Source organism: Pygocentrus nattereri, chromosome 9 (genome assembly GCF_015220715.1).
Source record: "Pygocentrus nattereri isolate fPygNat1 chromosome 9, fPygNat1.pri, whole genome shotgun sequence".
NCBI classification, from domain to species: Eukaryota; Metazoa; Chordata; class Actinopteri; order Characiformes; family Serrasalmidae; genus Pygocentrus; species Pygocentrus nattereri.
In genome coordinates, this window is record NC_051219.1 from 31,164,171 (window position 1) to 31,185,225 (window position 21,055).

At 40.4% G+C, this 21,055-nt stretch overlaps 1 protein-coding gene across 1 annotated transcript in view; it reads right to left on the reverse strand.

Annotated features, from left to right (window-relative positions):
• Positions 1–12,712, reverse strand: part of adcy6b (adenylate cyclase 6b) — an 82,639-nt gene extending 69,927 nt beyond the window's left edge. Inside the window, exons 1-3 of the mRNA XM_017707493.2 lie at positions 12,574–12,712; positions 9,111–9,313; positions 5,843–6,722 (exon numbers count right to left, since the gene is read on the reverse strand). Coding sequence (XP_017562982.1) covers positions 5,843–6,721 — 879 coding nt within the window. The 5' untranslated portion in view covers position 6,722; positions 9,111–9,313; positions 12,574–12,712. The remainder of the gene's footprint in view (positions 1–5,842; positions 6,723–9,110; positions 9,314–12,573) is intronic.
• Between the last annotated feature and the right edge of the window lie 8,343 nt (positions 12,713–21,055).

Here is a 21,055-nt window from a genome sequence, read left to right on the forward strand (position 1 = left end):
TGTGAAAGAGCGAGTGAGAGAAGGAAAATGGAGTAGGAAACACAATAAAGGGGTAAAAAGAGTCTCCTTTTTCATCCGTAGACGTCAGAACAGTGCTGTTCTGCTGCCATCATAACTCAACCCCATCATGGCATTTCTGCACAAAGACGACTATTGTCTCTACAGACATCCGACCTCTGAACTGCTCATACCCTCAACCAGAGAGAGAGAGAGAGAGAGAGAGAGAGAGAGAGAGAGAGAGAGAGAGAGAGAGAGAGAACAGCAAAAGAAACAGAAAGAGGGGTGGCAGAGAGAGATGGAGAGAGGGGCAGAGAGCAAGAGCATGAGAGAAAGAGAGAACAAGAGAGAGAGAGAGAGAGAGAGACAGAGAGAGAAGACACAGAAAAGTAGGAAGAAGAGAAAGCGAGAGAGAGGCGCAAAACAGACAAGGAAGGCAGAGACTGTGAGAGAGAGAAAACAGAGAGAAAGATGGAGGGAAAGACAGAAAAAGAACCAAAGAAAGAAAGAGAAAAAGAGAGAAAAGAACCAAAGAAAGAAAGAAAGAAAATGAGAGAAAAAGAACCAAAGAAAAAGAGAAAAAGAAGCAAAGAAAGAGAGAAGAGAGAAAAAGAAGCAAAGAAATAAAGAAAATGAGAGAAAAAGAACCAAAAAAAGAGAAGGAGGGTGAAAGACAGAGAGAGAGAGAGACAGACAGAGTGAGTTAGGGAGAAAAAGAGGGAAAGAGTGAAGTGTGATAAACCCATAAAATGAAATAAAAGTGAGAGAGAGACAGAAAGAAATGGAGGTAGAGAGGCAGAGAAAGGTAGAGAGGCAGAGAAAGAGAAAAAGATAATGAGACAAAGATAGATAAGGAGATAGAGATAGAGAGAGCGAGAGAGAGAGGGAACTTATTGACGATCTCTCAGTAGATGACTGGCCTTCTCAGATTTGCCCCTGTGGCTGTACGACGACTGTGAGGTGAATGTCCACACTGCTGCCCTCATATACAGACAAACAGACAGGCAGACAGACAGACAGGCTCGCTGTCTCGGATGGGCCTGAATAGGGCCTCATATTCACAGCGTTAGTGGGCGAGGGGAAAGAATGAGCGTCTGAATGCCTTTTCATTAAGTCAAATGGACCCTTACAGCCTCTCTTTTACTGCCAAACCGCTGCGTAAGAGGGCTTTTTAACCTGTAAACACACCAAACTGAGGAGCTAATTCTCCACTGAGGAAGCTGGACCTGAAACTGATCATGTGGAGGAGGGGGTGACTGAGATATGAAATCATAAAAATAATAGGAAATTTGAGTCTATTCCTCTTGCAGCCTAGCAAATAAAAATAATTGGTCCTTTTTAGTAAATTTATCCCAGTTACATTGATGCTTGTGTTCAGATTTTCATTGAACATTATGGCATACAGTCGACAGCCAAAACCGACATACAGGATGGCCAATGATGTTGGCCGATCTAGACCAGTGGGTTATTGTGCACCAGCCTATCCTTTAGCATGAGAATAAACACTTATTTTATGAAGAGAAAGAATAAAAACACAAGAAAATTCTGGAAATTCACTTTTTTTAAATCCACAGAGCTTACTGCAGGTTGCTGAACTAAGTCACTTAACAGTTAAAAGGATGTTTCCATGGTGTGGACTTCCACCAAACCTCAATCAGAGCACTACTGTCCAAACAAAGACGATTTGGGACACTGAATCATCCAAAAAGATCACACTGGTAACACATGGGCTGCAAACCATGCACTGTCCAGACACCACCGACTGAGCTGATTCCTCATCACTTTCCGTGTTGTGTGTTGTGAGTTCTGCACTGGGTCACAGGCCTGCCACCTAGGCCAAAACCATAGAGAGCATAACATCGGAATGGCCAGTGGACTTTAATCCCCGCATCGATTGCCTGCAGGGTTTGAACTTGATCCCAAATGTCGATGACGAAAATCTACCAGCACATGCTGCAGGACATGGGGACAGTCAATCAGCAACCATTATCTCGATCCATTCCCACCATACTGAGTGCCAAGCAGGAGCCCATGGCTCAGCTTTCCAAGGAACAAACCCGCTAAAGCACAAGCTCAGTGAACCAGCATTAACCTGCACAGCATCAGCACTGGAGCCCACTGCTCACGGCTCGAAATGCGGACATGTGCCGGATGGAGTTTTGAAGAAAAGAATTAATGGATCCATATGCCTCACTATTCTGGTAGTTTACTGTTAGATGTTTTATGTACCAAAAACAGTCATAATTAATTTTATCTGACCATTCAGCCTTTCTGTATCCTTCTCTCTCACTGTTGTTGTGACTGTGCCTTTAAAGGGCCCATATCATGGCAAAATATTTTTTTCCTTTTTTTTAAATAAAAAAGATTTTATATATATATGTATATATATATATATATATATATATATATATATATATATATATATATATTTCTTATTAAGAATAATTAATATATTCTTAGTATATTTTTCTCCCCCCAAAAGTATTCACTTGCCCATACAAATCATTGAATTCAGGTGTGCCATCATCATTTGTGAAAGAATGGGTCACTCCAGCGTGGTACCGTGAGAGGATGCCACCTGTGCAACTAGTCCAGTCATGAAATTTCTTCGTTATTAAATATTCCACAGTCAACTGTCAGTGGTATTATAACAAAGGGGAAGTGTTTGGGAACAATAGCAACTCAGGCCACGTAAAGTGTAAAATGCAAAAAGTGCAAAGTTTGGTGGAGGGGGGATTATGGCATGTGGTTGTTTTTCAGGAGTTGGGCTCGGACCCTTAGTTCTAGTGAAAGGAACTCTTAAAGCTTCAGCAGACCAAGAGATTTTGCACAATTTGTACACAAACCAGTGCACAAAGCAAGTTCCATAAAGACATGGATGAGTGAGTTTGGTGTGGAAGAACTTGACTGGCCTGAGTGTGTAATATGTATGTCAGTTGAAGTAAATTGGGGCTGTTTCATTTGGGCCATTCATCATGATCTTATGTCAAAAACTAAGAAGAACAACAGCAATATATATGTATATTAAAAAGCTCCTGGGGAGGTGGGGCAATATGTGCTGAATATGTGCATATGCGCATGTAACTGTTGTTTTCTGTGCCATCGCAAAAACATCTCACTCAGAAGTTGCTTTTGTAGCTTACTTACTATCTATGGAGCTAATGGACTGATGCTTTTTGAAACTTTTACAATGTTTGCATACATAAACCCTAAAAACCAGCCAAAAAATTCTGTTTTCCCTCATGCATGCCCTCTAAAACAGAATTAAGATCAAAGTGAAGCACTCTCTTTCTGCTTTTCGTAAGACCTGGAGATGCGAGTTAATTGGTCCTCACAGGGCTCTGCTCAGGCAGGCACCTTTTAAAGATTTCTCCAGTTCATCACTTACAGATGAGCGAGTAATATGTGAGGTCCGTGATTATTTTATTGATGATCTAGTACAGATTTTTGCACTGAAACATAAAGTGGATTAGAAGAAAAATCATCAAGCAGCCCATTCATGTGAGTCAGTTGCATTTATCAAAAACATCCCCAGGATTACATATAAAATAAAAACCATGTATGAAACTATGGAATAAATAACTATGTATTAAGTATCTGTGAAATTAATGAAATAAGTAAATATTTTTATGTATAAAATAAAAACATGACTTTCTCTTTAGTGCATCCAATTTTAAGAATGCCTTTTGTTAGGACTGCTAGCTGCTTAGTCTAGGCAGACAGCAAACAGCATTATGCTATTATCTGTCACCAAGTTGTCGGCTAAACAGGCTGGCTGGCACTGTCGTATGACAGCCACTGAGCTTAGAGAGAGGAGCAGCATTAATTTTAGCACTGAAAAGAGGAAAGAATGTAAAGTGTGTCACTGCCTTACACACACTGACATAATGTACACGACTCAAGGTTACTGAACCTAGTGATAAGATTATGTAACACAAACATGTTCCAAAGAACTGCTTTGGATGTCAAAATGTTCCTGCACATTAGTTCTAGGTAACTTAATAACACTATTAGAAGGCTCACTACAACGTAATTAACAATAGTTACAGCAGGGAATCTTAACTCTCTCTCTCTCTCTCTCTCTCTCTCTCTCTCTCTTGTTCTCTCTCACTCTCTCCTACTCTCTCTCTCTCTCTTTCTCTCTCTCTCTCTTTCTATCTCTCTCTCTCTTTCTCTCTCACTCTCTTCTACTCTCTCTCTTTCTCCCTCTCTTTCTCTCACTCTCTCTCGTTCTCTCTCACTCTCTCCTACTCTCTCTCTTTCTCTCTCTCTTTCTATCTCTCTCTCTCACTCTTTCCTACTCTCTCTCTTTCTCTCTCTCTCTCTCTCTTTCTCTCTCTCTCTCTCTTCTCTCTCACTCTCTCCTACTCTCTCTCTCTCTCTATCTCTCTCTCTCTCTCCCTCTCTTTCTCTCTCACTCTCTCCTACTTTCTCTCTTGCTCTCTCTCTCTCTCTCTCTTTCTCTCTCTTCTCTCTCTCTCGCTCTCTATAGAGAGAGAGAGAGAGAGAGAGAGAGAGAGAGAGAGAGAGAGAGAGAGAGAAATTTTATTTACACAATTTTTTCCTTAAATTTGAATGTACTATACCTTTTGGTGTCTGATGTTTGCGTCATACAAAATGTCACTGGATTTAAAATGGAGTTAACATGCCTATAGTGCATTTGAGAAGCTCAGTGCTAGCTGGCCTAGTTAGATACAGTGATCTTAACTGTTGATAGTGAATCTCTCAAATGACTGTGAATCAAATAGATTTGTAATTCATTTTCCATTCAATTCAAAAGCATTTTTTGCAAATTAAGAATGCTTTGATAGGAATGGGCCATTCCACTTTATTATTGGCCCTTTAAGAAATATTGTGATGCCTTAAAAGTAGGGATGCATCGATACCAAAGCTGGTACTGGGTATCAGGCGGATACCATGTTAATTTACTTGTACTCATAAAAATTCACAGATGCTGACATTCCGATACCCATTGTGATGTAAGCTGAGCGTACAGTGCTGTTCTAAAGCACAAACACAGTGAAGGAAGCTCTGCTAACATAGAGAAGAGTTACAGACTCCGTCACAGTTCAACACAAAGCCGTCGATCACTTTCAACACTCCACCTTTGTACATCCACACCAGGCATACACTGTGTGAGTTTAGCCCATTTCAAACATACGCACTCACACAAACACAATCACAACCACTTCCACAAAGCAGGTGAAGACACGCAGGTCAACTAAACAAAAAAAGCCGAATTTGTGACCAAATCACTGTTAATACAGTGATTTTTTTTGTAAATTAAGTTGTATTTTCCTATCGTGCACGTCGTTGCCTAGCTTTAGCTTTAGTGCACAGTAAGCAGTGCTGCTCAGTTTCTCAGCCAGTTTGTTCAGTACTCAGTACACAGTGTGTACATTACAACTTGTACTTTACTTACATCTGTACAGAAGCGTTTTTCTGCGCACTCTTTACCAAAAATCCCAAACTTATTACATCCTTAGGCTCATTGCTCAGTAACATGGACTGCAACGCAAAATTATTCCTGGGAATGTTAGAAAACAACCTATTTAAGGGGCTAAAAATGTTATGTTCAACAATAACATCTAAAAACACCTGCTAAGCACTTAGTGGACCACTACACACATCGAAAAGAGCAGTTAGATGAAAACTAATTGATTATTGGCAATTACAAATAACAGTAATTAGGCCTAATGATAAACAGCCCTTTGCTTGCCAGACAAGGACGAGGTTGAGGTTGTGCCCGCTGTAGAAATGTTCTATGGACCACTGATCTATAACAATGCAGGTCTTATTATAAAAGTTTTAAATACAATTGTCTTTCCTAAGGCATGTCCCTTACCTGTTTCCAGATGAAGTCGTCCTCCAGGTTGAGCCTCCAGGCTGTGATGAGGTGGATAGAGGAGAGCACGGCTCCACTCAGCACTGCCGCCCTCATGCGCACCGGCAGTAGCGTATAGATGATGTAGACAAAGAAGATGGACCACCAGACACCTTCTGAGGCACTGCGGGGGGCTACCATGAACACCCCAAACGCTTGCACCACTACCAGTACAGCCATCACCAGGTAACTCACAATCCACATGTAGTCTTGGTGGAAGCCGTTGCGGTTGCAGACCACCATCATGGTCAGGAAAAGGGCCATGGCCACCGAGAGCACTGAGACGTAGGCCACGTTGGGAAGTCCATGGACACAGTGAAAGGCCAACATGACCCCACATACAAGCACCAGCACTCCCATCAGCATGGTCAAAGAGCTTTGGTTCAGTCTGAAGAAATAGCGTTGATAGAGCCTTTCCAGTTTGGCTGACCGGAACTGCTTGGACTGGAAAACGTGGGCCAGTCGCCTCAGGCACCCTAAAACAATCCTAGCCACTAACCCCCTCTTCTCCTCCTCCTCACCTTCCTCACCCCCCTCTTCCTCCTTCATCCTCTTGGACTCGCCATCCTCAAAAGCCAGGTCCACCGCCCTGGATCCCACATAGTGGTCCTCCTGCCAGACACACCGTGTGCTGAAGTTGCTGCTGTTGGCTCCATGTGGGTGGGGCTGGACAGCCTGGGCCGGACCCTCCGTGCTCTCGGGGTCGCGCAGACAGCTCATGTAGCGCGGGCTCCAGAGTGACGAGCCCCTCTTGCGTCGCCACTTGCGGCCATTGCGCTCACCCCACGCCGTTTTGTGGTCGTCCGCTCTGGCAACTAAAAAGCCACTGACCCAAGACATCCTGCGAGAAAGGAAGAGCAGAGGTTCTTCAAGAAAGGGTTCTTCAGATTGATGGAAAATGTGCTGTAGATCATTCTATAGAACCTTTTTCAAAAGTGTTAGCTCCAAAAAGGGTTCCACTACTGTTTCAAGAACCCTTTTTGGCTACTATATGAAATTGTTTTCATGAAGAGTGTAGAGTTAACAGTGATCTGCACTATCAAAGTTTTTTGTATGTTTTAGTATCAAATAACAAGAAATTAATTTTTTTTTTATTCTGCAAAAAAAGACTGTACCAGTGTCCTTCTAGCAAAGTGTGCCATCTTGGCGATGTCCCCGGGCAGTTATTTCCAATTGTTATTACAGTTATTACAGGATTAGTCTCCTTGAATGTGGAGAGACCTTTAAACCTCAAACTAAAAGCCACATAAACATTTTTAAAAAATTGAAATCACTGGTAAAAATCTGACAAAGATCGCTTAAAGGGGGTCAGTCACGTGAGGCTATTTTTGAATGTCAGGTGATGCCAGAGGTAAAATCACAGTGATGATTTTAAAAAAAGCAGTGATGGCTTTGGCTATGACAGCTATGTTTCATATAGAGAGAAAACACAGCTCCCAAGAATCACTGTTACTGTATAATGTGTACGGCCTTCAGCCTCTAAAACAGAATCAATCTGACCACAACATTCACTAGCTATCTCCTAGTAAACTTTCTGCAAACACATCCAACCAGGAACACAGATTTAACCACAGCAGTTGAGGGAGCAGAGTACACATCTCTGATATGACAGAGCCTTGCAGAGAGTTTACATTTTCTGAGTTGATAGCTGGAGAATATAAAACATTTGATTCTGAAACAACCATGAAACCAACTGATAGAGATAAGCAATAGCAAGCTAGCCTTAAGCATGAGGGCAAAACACCTACTCAAGTCTCAAGAGTTTAACTTATGATTTTGGCTCTGTTTAATTCCAGTAGCTTTGCTGAGATAAACACATTGTAATGTTATAAAGCAAGCAGTACACACACATTATCTAAACCGCTTATCCTTCTGGGTCGCAGGGGGTGCTGGATGGGCAGTCAGAACTCGCCCATCTATCGCAGAGTAGACAGACACATTCACACCTAGGGACGATTTAGCATGCCCAATTGGCCTTACTGCACGTCTTTGGACTGTGGGAGGAAACCAAAACACTTAAACGAAACCCATGCAGACAGAAAGAGAACATGCAAACTCCACACAGAAAGGGCCCTGGCCAGGGAATCAAACCCAGAACCACTGCGCCACTGTGACTCACAAACAAGCAGTAGCTAAACCATACCTGCCAGTGCCGTGCTGACTCAGTTGTTAGTTAACATTTACTGATGGCCTACCTTTAGCGCTGGTTTTCCCATTTTGGCGATGTTTTCTCATTAGTCTACAGAATGAATAAGCTCTAGCTTGGACTGGATATCCACAAAGTTCAATCCTTAAATCTTTCTTGAAAAAAAGCGTGTTTTAAACACATCTGTTCTCATTACATCTACTGCTGTGTTTCTGTTTTGAGTTAAGGTTATTTACAGGAGCCAGGTACTCATTACCTGCTCATTCCTCAACAGCTCAGAGTAAATATGTTCATTAATTTAACAGTAAACACAGCTATTTAACGACAGTAGCACTATTTTGACTGAACTCATGGTTGATGAGGGGATGTGGCCACAGCACAGATGAACTCTGGGAAATGTAGGAATCAACCTCTGTAGGTTCTGGAATAAAATAGTTCAATCTCTCTATAACTACGCAAATGTCATGATTTTTTGTTCTGAATGTTTAGGTAGAGGACTGTAAAATGGATAATGCCTAGTCCTAAGTGTGACTGATCCCCTTTAAACAATTCTTTTGCAATGATGCTTAAATAACACACAAAAAACATGCTCTTCAGATTGTTTTGTTACGGTACATGCATGTCTTTGCAACAAGGCAGGGCTCTTCCCACTTGTGGCTTTACCAGCAAGCCAACTGGCTCTTTATTAAAGGGTAGGGCTATCCTCTTCCCATTTCTCAAACACTGAACAGTCTCCTCCTCCTTTATAAGTTCTCTGACTGTATGTTATTAGGCCTCATCATTTTTCATCTAATTCAAATCAGAATAAAAATACACTCTCTTCAGAAATTTTGGAATCTGTTCTTTCGACAATCTGTAATTTCTCCAATCTCTAAGAGAAATAATCAGTATGGAACTGCATTAACTATTTGTCATGTTTTTGCTCCTTTAATTATTTAACTTCTAAAAGTTAAATATAATCAGTGGCACAATGGTCTAAGCTCTAGCTTTACTCAGTGGTCCACTCTAGCCTTCCAAACATGTAAAATAAACCAGGCCTCTAAAACACATGAAAGCTTAGCGTTCTTGGAGAGGTCACATTACCTGTGTGGCTTCCTCCTGGTGTTGCAGTGTTGCTCTCCTCAACCAGGTCCAGCATTTAAGCCAGCGTGCAGAGCTGATGGCACCAACTTGCTCTGAATACACACTGGGTGTGACTGAAAGATCCAAGACACCCACTTAAGCAGATGGTCAATAATAGAATCTTGCTGAGCACCAAGAACTCTGCATCTTTGAGCAAGCTGAGTCTGTCCGTACAAACAGAGAGGGAGAACAAGAACACGCGATTAGATCTGGACAAGAGAGCGGCATATATTGTGTGTTATGGGTAAACATAGCAAGTCGCTATCATTGCAAGGCTAAACTGAAGCAGGAAAAAGCTCCCCTAGCTTTAACACACCACTAAGTTACACTGTCAGCAAAAGGACACAGATCACTTGCAGCTGCTTTGACTTTCAAAGACCAAAGTCAGCCTAATGAGTGCATCTCAAAGCATCTCAGAGATTCTCCCCCAAAACATCCAGAACATGAAGCCAGTGTGGAAAATAGAGCCCTCAATGTCTAAGAGGGTTTTCAGACATCCAAATCATTGAGTCTGATGAAGCTCTCAGAGATGCAAAATGTCCTCAAGATTATTTTGCATGTAGAACTGCACTATATATATAAACAGTTACATCACAGCGTAATTAACATTGCTGATAATTTAACACATCCTCTACAGGAAACAAACTTAAATATGGCATTTTCTGCAAATATTGTTGCACAATTTCTATTTATTTACTGAATGTAACATATTAAATAAAACACAAGATATAAAATGTACCATAACTTTTACACAGGCCACAATCTATGTTATGTTCAGCAAATAAACAGTAACTGTCAAGTTGGCTTCTTATTCAGCATCTCTTCTGGTACACAGAATATTCTGGTGTCCCCGAAGTGTCTTTGGGGACAATGCCTTGCACTGTTTGTACACTGCATTAAATGAAATTATTGGTGACATCATACTGAACCAATTTAACACACTAAAGACCTTTGTTTGTTTGTGTGATTTATTGGGACATTAATAAATTAATCTGAACACATGTATCTCATTACATCTTGCACACTAAACACAAAGAAGATTTGTTTGTAGGGCAAAAATGCGACATTATCTCAGCTGCCCTCTGCGATGACGAATTGGTTGTGTGTTATCGATAAAGGTTCTATAGGTCCCAAAGGATCAGTTTCCCTTCTGCTTTTTCCTCTGGAGGTGCTACGATTAAAACAACCCACATTTTGATATGGGCTTCAGATTTGTGAAAGCACACTCAGTTTTTAGTTAAAAGTAGCCCACTCAATAGCAGTGTTCACCCATTCTGTGAGGCGCAAAAAGGATATCTTTCTGCACACAAAGACATTCTGCTCATTTTGTTGAAATAAAATAAATAACTGTCAGAATATTTAGCAGTATCGTGTCACGTTAGCCTTAATCTTCATTACAGTTCTTTTTTTCTTAGTTTTTGCCATTTTTCCCCGAATTTGGTTACACAATTCAATCTACTAGCTAGATCTCCTCCCATAACCCATCTCACGCCTTCCAGGAAGACTTAGGCCAATTACGGCCAGGCCACAGATGGATGGGGCACTGCTGGGGATGAATTTTGATATCTTGACTATAGCACTGAAGCAGTTCACAAGCCACATGAGTTTTTATTTCAATAATAATTTGTTGGGCTGGCTGTTTTGCGATTATTTTTTTTTGCCATGGTATCATTTTTGTAACACACATGTTATTACCGTTGTTAAAGTTCTAGTATCTTAACCACAAGTCCAGTAGCCTTGACCTACTACTAGACAAGATCATGCTGATAAAATGCCAGTCACTAAACTTTTCCATTTCTTCCCTGCTCTAACATATCTGACTCACCTCACGTAAGACATGATAGTCGCATAATTATTACTATTATTATAATAATTATTGTGATCAGTATTAGCACACTGTTATAAATAAGGGTTCTCTGCAGGGACATTCTCCGTTCATCAAGCTACAAACAATGCAAATGTGGTTCCAGTTGTGTACCTTAAAGTTGTGCAAGGTTTTTTCCAGGTGAAAAGGACGTATTTACGCCTTTTCATATCTAATGTTTTAAAACAAAACAATAAAATAGAAGCCTGGAGACGAAACGGGGTGCGTGGAGTTAATACCGTTTCAATGGATTATGGTACAATTATGTTCCCTGACTAAAGGTACAGACATGCACCCTTGAGGATACCACCCCAGTGACAAGAGGACCACTGCTCCAGTCACAGTTTCAGGCCTTTATATCTGGGAGTGTAGTAGTAATATAGTAGTAGTAGTGATGGTGGTGACAGAGGACCTGCCCAAAAACACTGCATACATTATGTAGTAAAGATTCATAATCATGAAAAGGCACTTTTCACTGCATTTTTTAATCCAGCTCCCCTTACAGAAGACCACCTGGCTAGTGCCCCCTACGTGATTTGAGTTTGAGACCCCTCCATGTAGGTTATGGTACCTTCAAAACGGTTATTCTTCCCATTCTGCAAGTGTAGCAAAGCCTGTTAGTGCCCTGTTCAGTAATTCAGTGCAAACACACGCATCACAGCTTGAATTACATAAGCCACCATAACACCAGCTACCAGGATGAACTGGAAGTCTACGCCAAAACTCATAGGAGAAGAACGTAGGACACTTTACAGAGAGAAAAGGCGGGGCTAACACTATTACAGCTGATTTATAGCCCACATTCAAGCCATGAGCAACAGCACTCTGCTGCACTGGTACTAAACGACTCTTAAGTTGGCTTTTTAAGACGAATTTTCCAGTCCACCTTAAACAGCGCGGCATTAACATTCCGAAGCCCAGTCGCCACACTGTAGCTGCGGCGCTATTTAAGGTGGAACGGAAAATTTGAACTTCAGTCTCCTTACAACTAGCAGCATCGGCTGAACAGTGCCTGGAGTTTAGGGGCTCTATTTTTTCGCAAAGACTGAAAACGCTTCTAGCAAACGTAAGTTTTCATGGGCACCAGGTACAGAGCGACACTCGTGGATGCCTAATGGCAGCTCTTCGTGTGAATTCCAAACTCCAAACTTGCCCACGAAGCTAATTCACCCACATTTGCGTCCTGTCTTATTCCAGCCCAGCAGCACCAGCAACCAGCGGTCCCTGCTGTGTCCTGCAAAATCGAGATGCCTCGACTTGAAGTGAATCCTCCTGAGAGTAACGCAGCAGTGTTTGCATTCAGAAAGCACGCCTTCCTTCTGTTTTCTAGTACACAGCGTGTTTAGCCTCCCTGCGCCTTTTGTTAGCATGTAATAAGTGAAATGTGATCTGTTGGTTCAGATGGTGCTGCTGTGGCTGCTAAACCACAACACAGCCTACTGCAAACCGAGCACACACACACACACACACACACACACACACACACACACCGCCTGCTCATACACCCAGATACGCGCACCGTCACATATATCGAGGGTACACACATACAGTAGCACTCACCAAGATGCAGCTCAGCGTGTTTCATGCCTTAAATACACACATTCACGGTTTCTGCTGGCCTCGCAGGACACAACACACACACCGAGGGAGAGAGAGCGATATCCTCTGGTTGTGATTTTGCAGTGTGCAGTCCCGTCCGTCTCTCTCTCTCTCTCTCTCTCTCTCTCTCTCTCTCTCTCTGTAAAAGCTGGACCAGAGCCGGGAGGCCACCTACAGGCCGATGTCTGCATGGCTGCCTGATGACGGGCCACTACAGACCAGTGTTGATGTTAGAATCGAGTGATTCCAGTTCCCCTTCCTGATCGATACACAGACCAGGGTTCGGAACATGCGGCTCTTTTACTGCTCTTTTGCGGCTCCACAGCAGAATCAGAATTTTAGGTAAAAGTAAAATAATCCTACTTGTCAAAATAAAGCTCTGCTGATCATTCTGACACACATTTAACAATAAATTTCCTTAAACGCTGAAGTTAATGTAAAGCTGCTAATTCACCCTTTAACCCTGAAGATGGGCGCGATCGCCATAGCAACACAGACAGCAGTGTCGCCTACGTTAGCTAGTAGCTAACGAAAAAGGCAAAGAGTGAGAGAGATTTAAGACAAATGGACTGGTTTGCATTTATAAGCACTCCGACTGATTACCTGATACGATTTTACCTGATTCTGCAATGAGAAACCGCCAAACGCTAATAATTCTTTTTCGAATTTTCACGTTTCACCTTAAATGGTGCAGCAGTTAGCAGTTAGCTACATTGTTAGCTACATTCTGACGCCTCAGGCACCATTGAAGGTGGGACGGGAAAATCCGAACAATAAGCTGGAGAATGGGAAGCTGATTTCAGCCGTGTAAAAAGTCAATTGGTAAGCAACATTTTACAAGAAACTAGTCTACTTTTTGAGGAAAAGTGTCCTTAGCGTGATGCGAGAAAAGCAGTTATAGCAGAGCTAAGGTTCCACCAGATGAGGGAAGAGTAACCTAAACCCAAACTCAAGTAAAAAGTAATAACTCAAGTAAAAGTAACAGCACCTTCCTAAACAGTTAGAGGAGAAGTACACAAGTATTTGGTCAAAAAACTACTCAATAACTTCTTAGAACTGCAGGGGACGTCTTACTAAGGTCAAGTAGCACCTTAAACAAGTTCTTCCCAGTGGAAAAGTATCGTCTTTTCATAAATTAATGTTTTAAAACAGAACAATAAAAAGCCTGGAGATGAGATGTGTGTGTGGAGTCAATACAACGTAGAAAATGCAATTTCAATTGATTACGACACAATCATGTTCCCTGACTAAAGGTACTGATATTTACCCTAGGGGATCCCACCCCAGTGACACAGTTTAGTACCTTTATTTCTGGAAGCCTGCTAGAGTAGAAGTAAAGGATTCTTATTTGAAAAGACTCAGGAGAGTACAAATCCACAAAACCAGTACAATCCACTACTCTGATCATGAGACCATGCTTCAGTTTACTGGTTTCCCATAGTATAAGTTATTGATCTTTCAGCATTATGGAAAAAGCAGAAAACACATATTGGTCTTATGAGGCCCTTTGGCACAAGTGTCTTTGGAGTGCCCCCCATCCCCACATTCTGACTATACCACAAAAAAAAAGTGAATAACTTAAATGAGCCAATAGTTAAAGTATCTAAATGTACTACATTCAAATCAAAGTTTATTTATATAGCACGTTTTACAACATATGTTGTTACAAAGCAGCTTTACAGAAAAATCCAGGTCTGAGCCCTCATGAGCATCGAAAATGGTCAGAGTGGCAAAGAAAAACTCCCTAAAAGCAGGAGGAAGCAACCTTGAGAGGAACCAAGACTCAAAAGGGGAACCCACCCTCCTCTGGTCAACACCAGATAGCAAACGACGTCAGTATAAAATGATAAAATACATGAACTATTCACAAATGCCATAAATGGACTTTAAGGAAAAATACAAATTACGAGAAAAGTGTTAGATATGTTCAATTCATGTTCAGTAAAAAAAAATGTAATGTAACATAACCAGAATAATTCATTCTCAAATAACATGCAATAGCCTTGAGCCTTCTGGTCCCCAAGGCCCTTGGCCATCAGAGGCCAAGGGCACTGGTCCCAATGGCCCCAATGGAGTCTCACTGGCCTGGCCAGTGATCCAGTCTTTGATTTCTAATAGCTTCCATTCTTTTTATTTTGATTATTTGTTGTTTATGTGCTACGAGCTAACAGTAGTTAACATGCTAACATGATTGTATGCATGGCTATTTGAATGATGAATTATGACACATTTGACTGCTGTTGGAACAAAACCCCACATTCCCCATAATGAGAATTTTACAGAAGAAGGACAAAACATACTTTACTTTTAATGTATGTCAATGGAAATATACTTTTTGCTACATAATTGTGCGCCATTTGCTTTGGTTCACTCATCATAAAATTTACACACGATGTGCAGGGCAGCGAGCATTTTCAAATTAGATTACAACTGAAAAATGACAAACGGAGATACGAGGGTTTGTTCCAACAGCAGCGATTTACTGAGGCAAAGAATAAACACTATCACTTTCCAGGGCACATTAGGAGTGTGGTGTTAAGCAGATAATTGCAGGGTTTTTTCACAGCTTGCTGCCTTATTTTTGTGTCAACGTGTAATAACTTGTCACAATCCATAAATTGACAGCAAAAGTAAGGCAAACAGTGAAAAAGCCTCCAGACATGAGGACAGGAAGTGGATTAAGTCCTTAAAGCCATGGCAATCTTCAAAATGAACCTCTATAACCTCTATAAGAGCACATAGTTCATGATTCTCTCCGAGCTGTGTGGAAGGTAGGTGGCTTTACATTTAAAAGATCATCAAGGGTCGAGATAATAGTGAGATAATGTGCACCAGCATGCCTGCGCGTCTACAGGGCTTTAGCACCGACAGATCACACGAATTTTGGGTAGACTTAAAGTGCAATCATTGATACGTTAAACTCTTCATGGTTCATCATTCTGATGCATGCTTTCTGAGATCTCACTCCAAAATCCCAATTCTTCCACATTCAGAACCAAAATCATGAAATTCCTCATGTTCATTCCTAAAAATATTCTAGGCATATTCTAAGTTATTACAGAGGGATTATTCACTAATATACTGCTAACAGCTGGATTCATGGTAGATATTGTAATGCAAAATGACATAATAATTTCAGTACTTAATCTGTCCACGCTTTGCTTTGCTTTGGTTTTGGTTTTTCAAAGAAATCTGCAGGGATATTTTTCCACACTTTCAAAGTTGAGTCTTAGAAGTTGGTTGCATTTTATGTTACTCGTGATCACAGTAATCACAAATACATTCAGTGATGTTGAGGTCTGGACTCTGGGGAAGTCAGACCATTGTATTGAGAACAGCAGCAGCAGCTTCTTTGTTTGATTGGCAAATTCTGAGGTTCTTGGCAGCTACACATCCTTTCAGACCCACATCACTGAGTAGTCTTCTCACAGTGGAAGGATGGAAAGAAACACCTGTGGATGTTTTCAGATCTGAAGCAGCTTGATTTTCTCCTCTCTCTCAAAGATGAAAGCTTTCAGTGCTTTTTATCCAATGAGGACAGTTTTGGTGGTCTACCAGACCTTGCATGACTCATTTTTATCTACATCTTTTAATCTTTTTTTAAATACTAGTAAACTTAAATTTTATGTTTTTCATTATTTCCTTTGGCTACTGTTTTAGTTAATGGGTCTAGAAGATAGTAATAGAACTAGATGACTGTAGTGCTGGAGAGGCACTGTGTGTGGATGCAAATCTGGGCAAATCTGTGGGATTTTCTGTGTGAACAAGTGAAAAGGTCCAGGAGACAAAACATCCAACTAACACAGCTTTCTAACCAGCATTAGAGTTACAATACACATGATTATTAATGTTAACCCCTTAACATTTGAATTTTCAAAACAGTTAAAATCCCAGGCTTATTGCATCTTAGTGTTTGTTACACGGTAATTACGTAATCACTAAGCAAATTGGAGTCATTCTCAAAGACGCACAGTTGCTTTTTCATTTCTGTTAGAAAGATCAAACAATGCCAAACCTTCTTCAAACAAAACAATGAAACAAATGTTTATTTTTCCCTTTCTCTGTTTACTTTACTCAATTTCAGGGATGATTATACAGATACAGAACACACATTAAGGATGAGCTTGGTTATTTGAATATATGAATCATCTGAACTCATCTTTGATATTAAAGGCCTAAAACAGTACTAAAGAAACTGCTAAAAAAGACAATGGTTTTGTTTAACTCCATTAAAGGCCAGGGGTCCACTAGCAGGCCCAAAGCTGTATTACACGCTTCTATAACCTAAGAATAACCTAAGAGTCCCTTTACTGAATAATGAGCCGTAGTATGAATAAGGCTGGTATTTAAGGGGTTAATTAACAAATTACTGAGTTAATTTAAGTCAGCAAACTGAAATATAGAATGTTAAGAGATTAATCTCCTCTTCTTGCAGACAAGCTGGGATGTGTAGAAGATTCCCAGAGCCTCAGCATTTTTCCAGTGAAGAATATCTTAAGTACTGAGAAATGACAAAACCCAGAGTGCTTGTAGGCTAAAGAGAGGGAGAAAAAAGAGTCGGCGGACAAACAGTCCAAACAATTCTTCAAAACCTTGGCTGATTTCTCCCGTCTGTTTTGTGTTATGAGGCCTGTTTTGAGGATTCTGCCAATTTCCACTGCTGTAAACAGCGTGTGTGAGGCTACAGGCCCCACCAAGCAAATAGGCCTGTGTTTGCTTTGCGTACGGACAGTGCCCTCTGAACAGTGTGAAGCTCCAGCCTGTGCTCTGTGTCTAGTTTGCTGGTTGTTGAGCTCAAAACTACTAAATTGTGTTTTGTTGATGTTGTCTGTCGCTCACTTGTTTACTGAGATATTGCTTGCTAGCTACTAGATACTGGTGCTACACAGCACCAGCCTTTGTGATTGGCTGCAATATGCAAAAGAGCTTTCTAACAAGTCACTACATTTTTCATTGCATGCCATGAGCGTCCTGACCAAACCTCGGACCTTCTGTGGATGCTTTCACCAGTCACAGCACTTACATGATCCAACAACTGAACATTTTGTTCAAAATAATGTTGAGACTTTTTAATATACTAATAGGCATATATATTTAATATAATAGGCATATCACTATCACAATATGGCACAATATAATGGTGAAATCACCTTGTGGATTTGAGACACACCCTGTTTCCTGATAAAGATAAGTAAATAGGTAATGATGAAGATTGTGTCTGTTATTGCATGGGCAATAAGAAACTGAACAAGCCTAAAATACCCAGTATCCCAAACTGAGGCTGTTATGTAATGTTTTGGTGTTTATTTTTGATGCTACACTTTGCTGTAGGCCTCACACTGTTTGCAAGCAATGGTGCATACACAAAATTTCCCTAGAGAGCCTCAGTTATGGATATCAGAGCAGTGTGGTAGCACTGTAGAACATTTTTTTTATAGGCTGAATGCCAAATGCATGACTAATAACCAAACACAAGTAAATGAAATAAATAATCGCTGTCATGCAAAACCTTCCATCTCTTTTTGTTGTTGTCTACTTTTTAAATATTATGTTCAAATTTCATGATGAATGGACCAATACAAACAGTCTGAAATTATTTATGACATTAACTTCCATTACAAGTGAATGGGGACCTATTATGCTTTTCTGGTTTTTCCCTCTCGTTTTGTGTATTAGATACCTTTTGTGCAGTCTTCAAAGTTACAAAGCACAAAGTACACACCAGAGGGAGAATCTCTCTCACACAGACACCACTTTTCTCAGCTATCTCATTGGAATTCCAGCACTTTTCCTTTGTTACAAGATTATGCAATCTCATAACACAACCCTTATTGCCTCCCTGCCAGCATGCTTGGCATGCCCTCACACCCTGCACAGCAACTATTGGAGGCTGGGAAGAGTTTGTTCAGTTTTGCAGCCATGCCAAGAAGATGCTGAGCTGACTTTCAGGATCTGAGACTGGCTCAAACCAATACTGCAGAACTGACTGGAAAAACAGACACACCAGTGTTTACAGTTGCTCAGTAGAGAAAGGCCTGCCTGCAGGCTGTAAGACAGGGGCAGAACATGTAGGGGTAGTGGACCAATCAGAACAGAGTAGGTGAGCTCACCAATCGGGGTATACTGGGCTCATCAGGAGGCGGGGCTTAAAGATGCAGGCGCTCTAACAAACAGAAGGTGAATAGAGATGCACAGTTAGGGAAAAATAATGTTTTTGGAACACTAAAGAATGTAAATTTATTCTAGTAGACCCCAAAAATAAAATTATGAACTATGAAATTGAGCACAATAGGTCATCTTTATGAATGCACTTTCTTTCTCCTGTAAAGTTTCCAATTTCAAAGTGTGAGGTTTTATTCCAGCAGCGACAAAATAAATAAACACATGAAGCTGAAATATTTAATTATTTATGGAAATCTAACACAAGCTCCTATTTTGGCTCACAATAAAGCCACAAAATCCAAGCAACTTGAACATACATGGATCAGAGATACTTGCCTAGTTTCAGTTGTAGTACATTTATTTACATATACATAGTCGTGTGCAAAAGTTTGAACACCCTTGGTCAAGCGACATGTTTTGTTGATTTTCTAACTGAGAATAAGTCAACACATCCTCCACTGAGAACACCATATGTCATTTCCTGCTAATTTAGTGCATTTCTATTGATTTGCTGAGTTTTACATCTGAGAAAAATACAACATAAAAAAGAAAACGTGCCAGAGCTTTTGCACAGGCCTAGTTTATTTATTATTATTATTATATATTTTTTTTTTTTCCAATTTGTTAAACTCAGTAAATAAACAGTAATTGTTAACTTCTTTCCAGTTAGAAAACCAACAAAATTTGTCGTCTGACCAAACGTTTGCATTTGACTGTAATTTACATAACATTGAATTATATTGTTATAAAGCAAAAACCATGAAAATCAACATCCAAGTAGACACACTTGCGTGTTACATCTTTGTCCAATGTTGATACTTAATGAGGTTAATGTTTACAAATGCGGAAAAGAAATAAATAAGGCTGAAAAGACTAGTTTAAGGTTTGTTTGCAGCATTGAGCCACAGCTCCTGTTTCATCTCATCTACCTCTCAAGTCTCAGGTAACTGCTGTCAACATGCTGTCATTTCTGCCATGAAAGTATTTGTATTACAAACATTACACACAATTCCTGGGTATAATTTTACTTATTTCTGCCATCTAGTGGTGAAAACATAAAAACACACAAAAGGTACTTCATACTACTACTACTACTACTTCTCCTACTGATGATAATAATAATAATAATAATAATAGTTAAGCATCAAAACTTTGCATACTGTATAAAACACTTTCACACAGGTTTCCAGGGATTAAATAATACAGTCAAAGTTGAATAACATGCAGTCAAAAGTAGCTGAAAATAAATGACATTAAAATAAAGCAGGGAGGAGAAAACTGAGCAACCTGAACACACACCAACCAGAGATTTTGTACTCAGTGTGTGGTGTGAAAGAGGCACTATTTACATATTAAACTTTAGATTCCACTGTGAAGCAGCCGCTATTGAATTTGAAGTCTGTTGATATCTGATAATTGTTAAAAAGTTTAGGTTTCAACAAGACACGCTGTAACCATGTCACCAGTAGGCTGTTTGTTCTTAAAGACTTTAACAGTAGGCTGTTATTATTGATCTAACCTAACCCTGTGATGTCTCAGAACTCTGCTGACTACAGCAGGTCAGCCTATCTTTCTGATATTGATGTAATCTGCCCTTACAGGTCAACAGTGCACATGAAAATAGATAGAGTTGCAAAACCACCTCAAAAGTGCCACATCAGTGAAAACTGAGAAGAGAGCATGGCTCTGTTCTCCTCTCTGGACTCTCAGGACTTCACACTGCAGACTATTTAAAGGCTGGGATTTTAAGATCTCAAATAAATACGTTCATAAATGACTATCTTGTTCGTTGTGTTATCGTGGAGTACAGAAAGATGGTCCCTTATTTCAGTATTTCCTGATTTTCCTGCTTTTTTTGTCTGTGTAAGGTCAATAAAAAGCTTCGACTTTGACTTTCCTGGATGTGTTTGGTAAAGGGACATTAAACTTCTACTAAATTTCTATACATTTCTGCATAATTCAGTGACAAAGATGTAAATAAAGTCATTCAGAGTGGTTTGGTGGAGTCAGAGCTGTTCACAGTGGTGATGATAGAAACCAGATGTCCTAAGATATCATTCCCTCTCAAAGCTACCTCACAGAAAGCTATTACAAAAAGAGTTATGATGATACTGAGATACCTGCCGGCCACCACTTAGTAAGGCATGGGAACGAGAGCCTAATGCGTGACCATGACTTACTAAGACGTGGAAATGAGATAATTAGCTCTTGACCACAGCTTAATAAGACATATGACAGGGCCCTGCTGCAGACAGTTCATTAAAATAAAAAACGACTTAGT